The 7,705-nt window shown below is 30.7% G+C and overlaps 1 protein-coding gene across 2 annotated transcripts; it reads left to right on the top strand.

The window, feature by feature from the left end:
* Nucleotides 1–1,396: 1,396 nt before the first annotated feature.
* LOC105428089 (putative cytochrome P450 6a14) lies at nt 1,397–7,473 on the top strand. Of its 2 annotated transcripts, none has more exons than XM_089081655.1 (6): nt 1,397–2,364; nt 4,616–4,967; nt 5,390–5,915; nt 6,477–6,698; nt 6,864–7,061; nt 7,234–7,473. In XM_089081655.1, the coding sequence occupies exons 2-6, from the start codon at nt 4,635–4,637 to the stop codon at nt 7,404–7,406; spliced, it is 1,452 nt and encodes a 483-aa protein (XP_088937781.1). In that variant the 5' UTR covers nt 1,397–2,364; nt 4,616–4,634; the 3' UTR covers nt 7,407–7,473. The 2 variants fall into 2 exon arrangements, with proteins under 2 accessions (XP_088937781.1, XP_088937780.1); XM_089081654.1 differs by having other exon boundaries at nt 6,864–7,115.
* Nucleotides 7,474–7,705: the final 232 nt, after the last annotated feature.

The raw sequence follows: 7,705 nt of genomic DNA, 5'->3' as shown, positions 1-7,705 counted from the left end.
ATATATATATATATATTGTATATAATTATATAACAATATATATATATATATATATATATATATATATAATTTGTATATAATTATATATATATTAGGTGTACAAAAAAGTTCTGAGCTTTTTTTTGTAAAATTCAATCTTTATTCAAAAACAAACAAAAAAAATATTAATCAGCGAAATATTCCCTGTTTGCATCAATGACCTTTTGCCATCTTTCGGGTAGCTTGCGAATTCCTTGACGATAGAAGCTCACCAGCTTCGAAAAGCATCAATGCATTTTCGTATCTCTTCAAATCTCACGAAATGTGTATCAGCCAAATGATGCTGCAGCGACCGGAATAGGTAGTAATCGGAAGGCGCTATGTCTGGCTATACGTCGCGTGCGGAAGAAGTTCCCAGCCTAACGCAAAGATATGGTCCTGAGTCGCTTTCGCAACATGTGGTCGAGCATTGTCATGAAGCAAGATCACTTTACGACGTTCTTGGCCAGTAAATGGCCTCTTTTCTTCTAATGCATCGCTCAAATTGGTCAATTGTTGTTGGTAGCGGTTTGCCATGATTGTTTCACTCGATTGTAACAACTCGTAATACAATACAGGGTCAACCTATGATTTTCTACGTTTAGGGTTATCATAAAGAATCCACTTTTCATCGCCTGTAATGATTTTGTGCAGAAAATCTTTTTTCCGGAACTTTGAAAGCAAAGTGAGTGCAGTGTCACTCCGACGATTTTTGTTATCTTCGAAATTCATGCGGAATCCATCTGCCTTCCTTCTGAACCTTTCCCATCGTATGTAAAAGTACGGAAATGGTTTGCTGCGTAACGCCAAGCTGTTCTGCAAGCTCCTTTTCAGTTTGCGCAGAGTTTATATCCAGTGCTTGCAATTCGTCCACTTCAATCTTTTGAGGGCGTCCAGCACGCGGTTCATCTTCAAGACTGAAATCTCCTTGGCGAAATTTTTGATACCATCTTTTATATGTAGTATGACTTACAGCGTTCTCTCCATATGCAGCACAAATCATTGCATTGGCTTCAGCAGCATTTTTCTTCAGATAAAACGCGAAGTGGATGGAAAATCGAATATCCTTATTTGTAATTGCCATCATGAACACTACTGATTTTTGAGGTTATGTGCATCAAACGCCAAACCGTATGGCATTTTAGAAGGCCAAATGTCAACGCTTTAAAACTGCAAAAGGGCGGGAAGATATATAAAATTTAAATTGTTATTTCGGTTGTATGAAATCTAAAGCTCAGAACTTTTTTGTACACCTAATAATTACATATGAAGTATGTTTCTCACACTCTGGCAAAAATAAAAATTCGAGCGTAAATTGAATGTAAGGAAAGAGTGACGAAAGCGTAAGCAAAAGTTTTAGAAAGCATAGACTGGAACAATAAAATGTAAAAGAAGCATGAAAACGCTCTTTTTTACGCTTCTTTAAATGCTTATGCTTTTTTTACATTTCGTTGTTCTAATTCACATTCCTTAGAACATTTGCTTACGCTTTTGTTACTTTTCTCTTACATTCAACTTATGCTCCAATTTTTATGTTTGCTAGAGTCAGAAATTTCAAAAAAAGAAAAGAAAGAACTAATACAAACGTACATAAATATATTTCATACATAATAAAATACATTTATATATATTTTTATATATGTTCTTAGATAAAAAAAATTTTACTAAGTTATATTAAGTTATATTATTATTACATACGAAAGCATTTAATTAAATATTGTTTCTATATGTATATATGTGCATATATATGTGCATATGCATATGTACATCTTTTTTATCACTGGAGCAGGGTTTGAACATTTGAAATAGTTCTACTTTAAATATGTATTTAATTTAACCATCGAAGCACAATGGTACCTTTGAAGAACAATTCCTGCTTAAAGCAAACAGCGTGCTTAAATAAAAATAAAAAATAATAAAATGTATGAATACTCATATACGAGGAAAAACCATTTTGCATTTGAAATCATTTAAAAAGCTATTTACATTCAAAATGGATTTGAATAATCTATTCTTATATTTTGCATTTTAATATATTTTTAAAGTATTTTACATTTGGCATTTGAAATGTAATTCGAAAAGCACCCAGGCTCTGATGCCTATAAAAATTCGACTCAACTTGAATAACAGTCAGTATTATCTGTACAGAATTATTGTAAGCTGGTACACGCGTATTCCTATCCAGTACTTCTCTCATAATTACTGTGACGAGGAGCTGATATAAGGCAACATCGCGGACGCGAACACACTGCACCATCCGCATTCAGATACATCCACTTCTGTAATTCACCTTCAGACCGACGGCCACAGAAGAAAAGAGAAAAGAAAAAAACGTAGTCTTCATATGTATGTATCTCTCGAGAGAAATCGTCACCATTCATTCATCATCAAGTACAAATGCAAACATCGTAATCGTTTCTAATGGAAAAGCAAAGAAGACCCGGCGACCCTTTTTCGTCCGAGACACCGTGTCGCCCGAAAACGAATTCGTAGTCGGTGCCATCATCTTATTAACGAATAGTATTATCAATTTCTCAAATATTATATTATATCATGAGTTACAAGTGGAGCATTCGAACATTTTAAGCGCGACGCGCTTTCCAATGATCGAATTTCTTATCACGGCTATTCGGTTTCTGTACCGCTCGCGCGTGCATTCAATTATCGCATCCAATTATGAGCATCCAATTACGCCCAAATATTTCTTCCTGTATCGTAGACGCGGATAATCGACATCAAGACAGCACTATTCTACATCTATTACGCCTTTGCTATTTTATTCCAACTTTATTAGTAGATGTACCGCTCGAGATCGAGGACGTTGTCTTGCAAACTGCAGTTTACTAAAGTGGAGGAACGATCTTTCATAGTCTGTTTCTTTTACCTGTTTACTCCAATAAGATTCGCATGAGAGTCTCTCAAAATCACTTCGTGTCTGGCGCTTAGCGGCTGGTGCTAAAATTCTGGTGGAAAAATTCTTCTTCTCAATTTAAGTTTAAACAATCGACGCTAATCGACAGAAATCGTGAGATCATCCAATTAATTGAAAAATTGTACTTGTTTAGTAATAAATTAAAACTTAAAATGTAAATTATAGATGGAAGATGATTTGCATAATATCATTTTGATAACGTAATGTCTTGCGTCTTTGTGCAAACATCAAGTCATTTAGCGTTTTTTTCTGATAAATGTTTTGATATTACATGTAATTTTGTTATTACATGTAATTTTATTTTTACACATGTATATGTACATACATATATATCGCCTTACGAGTAATAGTTAATAAAATCATATCATTAACTAGTAATTTTATACATATCACCCACACATACACTAATACACATGTCAAATTTCGATTTCATCAATCAAATCATTCTTACGTAATATTTAAGTACAAAGATATTTTTTTTAAAAGGCAATATTATTTTAAAATATATTTGATTTTTGATAATGACTATTCATATTGATATAATTGTTGACATAATAATCATGTTATTGTTATAAATATACAGATAAGAAAGATGGGTGTGCGTCACGGCGGGGCCCGAACCAATCGTGAAAACTCGTAATTATTTTGCGAAAAAATACCACCTTAGCCAGGAATCGAACCTGAATCTCCTGCTTACAGGGCAGGCATCTTATTCTTTCGACTACAGAGGCATGTGATGATATTTATATCGCAAATAACACGTATTTTTAGAATAACACGTCAACAATACAATGATACACATATATACATATATCACAATATACATATATACATGTATATTCTCTCGATCCTCACGACCGGTACTCCAGAGAGATGATGGTCCTAGTCTTTCGATTAATGCAGGTCGGACTGCAGCGGTGACACCCTCCAACGCTACTGGCAAATGTACAAATAATCCTCCTGGTGCGCGGCAGAAGAGATTGCATCAAGCATGGTTCGAGACCCAATTTAATGTATAGATATACATTAAATTGCATATTAATTGTATATTAAATCCTGTGTTCTATGTTTCTTAATCAATTCAGGTAATGAGATATGTGTGTGTGTGTGTGTGTGTGTGTGTGTGTGTGTGTGTGTGTGTGTAAAGTTGATTAAAAAACAAAGACTTAATATACAATTAATATGCAATTTAATTCATATATCTATACATTACACACATATATTTATGATAACAATAACATGATGATTATATCAACAATTGTGTGTACGTGTATATCAAAAAATTGATTACTTATTATTAACATTATTAACAATACAAATGAATTTTAAGTAATACATAAACATAAAGATTTTTTTCATCGATAGTTATTAAAAGACTATAGAAACTATAGAAACTAAATATATTGTTTTAAAATAATATTATCTGTCCAAAATAATATTTATTCTTGCACTATACAATAATATACTAAAAATGTAAAAATGATTTCATGATCAGTATTGATAATCTCAAAATTTGTTGAAACCTAATTTAAATTTATCTCTTTATATATAAATTTCTTAATTTAAGTTTTATTAAAAAAATATCTTTTATTAAATACTAAACTTTATTAATTTTTAAAATAAAATGTTATTTAATGGAATGTTGATTTTTCTTATTTTTTCAAGATCACTTGATTATTGAATAATGGAACCCTTCGAGATACTATGCAGCATTGCCGTTATAATTCTCGGTCTTTATTATTTCCTTACATCATCCTACGACTTTTGGAAATCGCGTGGCGTTCCTGGTCCACGACCGATACCGGGATTCGGTAATTTTAAAGATGTTACGCTTACAAAGATATCCATGTGTGATTATTTGATGAAAGTATATAATGACTACAAAGATGAACCAATGGTTGGAATATACACTAGGAAGACACCTGTTCTTATAATAAAAGATCCAGATTTAATTAAGGAGGTCCTCATTAAAAATTTTTCTACATTTGCTAGTAGAGGAATACCCACTTTTGAAAAGGTAAGACTATCATATCTATTTTATACAATTTTTTGAAGCATAAATGAGAGACATGTGCACGGTTTTCTAAATATTTTATTAAAATTGAATAAAAATCTTTTATCTTTTAAAGTAGACTAATTTTATATTGTTTTATAATATAAATAATATTTTCTAAGGTTAAATTTTAAATTAATTTAATATAATATAATTTTAATTTAATTTTAATTAAATTAATTTTTTATCCATATAATTTTTAATTTAACTTAATTAAAAGATAGCTTACTCAAGATAGCTTACTCTGGATTTTGTATGCTCCTATATTTTTCGAATAATTTGGCGCAATAAAAATTATGAGATTTGCATTAAAATATAAGTTTTTGTAACTTAAATATTCTCCGATACCTAAATTTGATCACAATTCTCATTTTGTTATATTGCAGACCGATCCTCTACCGCTACATCTTTTCTTGTTGGAGCCGAAGAGATGGCGACCCTTAAGAATAAAACTGTCGCCTGTTTTTACGTCTGCCAAATTGAAGGAGATGTTCTTTTTAATATCCGAATGCGCTGATCATCTTATACAATATACGGAAAAAGTCGCAAGTAAAAATGGACTCATTGAATGTCGTGAGTTAATGGCCAAATATACGACTGACGTTATCGGTAGCTGCGCCTTCGGTATCGAGATGAATTCAATGTCGGATAAAGATAGTGAATTTCGTAAAATGGGTAGACAATTTTTTGAATCTACCTGGTCAAATGTCATGCGAGAAAGAATGAGGGAAATAGTACCAGGACTGTATCACTTACTTGGTTACATTCTGCCACAATCAGAAAGCACCAAATTTTTTACACGTGTTATCATGGAGAGCATGGAATACAGAGATATGAATAACATTACGAGGCACGATTTCATTGATACGTTGCGTGAATTAAAGAAAAATTCAGATCAATTGGATGATATCGGTAAGTATTAGTACCTATGTTTCTTCCTGGTGTGGAACAATTTTCTAAATAATGAAATCATACAAGTATTAATTAACTTTTATGTATATTAATATATTATGACTATATTCCATACTACACAAATCTCCCAGGGATGTTCTAGAAATGTCCAGAGAACATCCTACAGATAAACATCCTAACGTTTCCGAGACATCCGTCGGTTAAAATGTGTTGTATAAGATTTCAACTACACAATAGTTCGAATATAATTAAGAAATCGTAAAATAAAATAAACGATACATAGGTGACAATGAAAACTATATGTTTCATGAATTTATTTAATAAATTTAAAAATTAAAAGATTAATAGTTGCTAAAAGTAATGTCTTGATTTACCTATTCCTTGATTTCCCTATTTCCTTGTTTGAATATTTTGATTTACATAATGTATAATTTTTATATAATGTTTATATTTATTTATTAAAATATAATTAATTAATTTTTATATATAAATTGATAAATTTGATTTATTAATTGAAGGGCGAATTAAATTGTTTATAATGAAGAGGAAATAATATTACAGAATTGACGGATAATTTGATAGCTTCTCAAGCATTTGTATTTTTCCTGGCTGGTTTTGAAACCTCATCAACGACTATGAGTAATGCGCTCTATGAATTAGCATTAAATCCGAAAATACAAGACAAGTTACGTGCAGAAATTGACGAGAGCTATGTGAAATATGGTGAACACTTAACATATGACAACATCAAACAATTGGATTATTTGGATAAAGTCTTCAAAGGTATGAAGAAAAAATAAGATATGTTCTTGTATATTTTTTTCAAAGAAATTATAATATAATATAATACTAATATTAATACTAATATCAATACTAATAAAATTGAATCTAATCGTAATTTTTCAATAAACATATTTTCATATTTAACATTATTTTTAACAAACGCAGAAACTTTGCGAAAATACCCGCCACTGTCAACTCTTATGAGACAAGCTACATCAAATTATACCTTTGAGAATACCAAAATTAGTATACCAAAAGGCATGATGGTATCGATTCCTGCTTACGCAATTCATCGAGATCCGAACATTTATCCAGAGCCTGACGTTTTCGATCCAGAAAGATTTGATGATGAAGCTGTGAAAAGTAGGCATTCGATGGTCTATTTACCTTTTGGCGCTGGACCAAGAAATTGTATTGGTACAATAGAATAAATTTAATATTATTTACTATTTTTTTTCCAGTATTTTCAGCCAGGAAATGTTTTTAAATTTAAATTTTGATCTGATTTATATAACGACTATTTTTTTCTTTTCAGGTGCTCGCTTTGCCATTTATCAGAGCAAAATCGGGCTTATAAAGATGTTACGAAATTACAAAGTCGAAACTTGCGAGAAAACTGTGAAACGATACATAAATGATCCTAAGACTTTTCTATTATCACCGATAGGCGGAATACATTTGAAAATACTTAAAATTGATCGAACCTAGTATAAGTTTCATTTATTTCCTTAAACATACGACATACGTAATAAACGGTGGAGGAAATTTTTATCTATACTGATATGTATCAATTGCTGTAACTTTATTGATATTCTTTTAATTGTCGATATTAGTTAATTTGTAATTAGATAGTTTAATTTTACGTTTATATTTACATATCTTAATAATCTTAGTAATCTTTTTAAGATTGTTTTATTTATCCTTTTAAACAAACATATATATTAATAGTATATATGTATTGTAACTACGCTAAATGATTTTAAAGCGTGATTTCGCATTTAAATTCA

The sequence above is a fragment of the Pogonomyrmex barbatus genome, unplaced genomic scaffold, assembly GCF_055798465.1.
Source record: "Pogonomyrmex barbatus isolate J1 unplaced genomic scaffold, ASM5579846v1 scaffold5, whole genome shotgun sequence".
In the NCBI taxonomy this organism is placed as follows: Eukaryota; Metazoa; Arthropoda; class Insecta; order Hymenoptera; family Formicidae; genus Pogonomyrmex; species Pogonomyrmex barbatus.
This window is presented reverse-complemented; position numbering and strand designations above follow the sequence as displayed.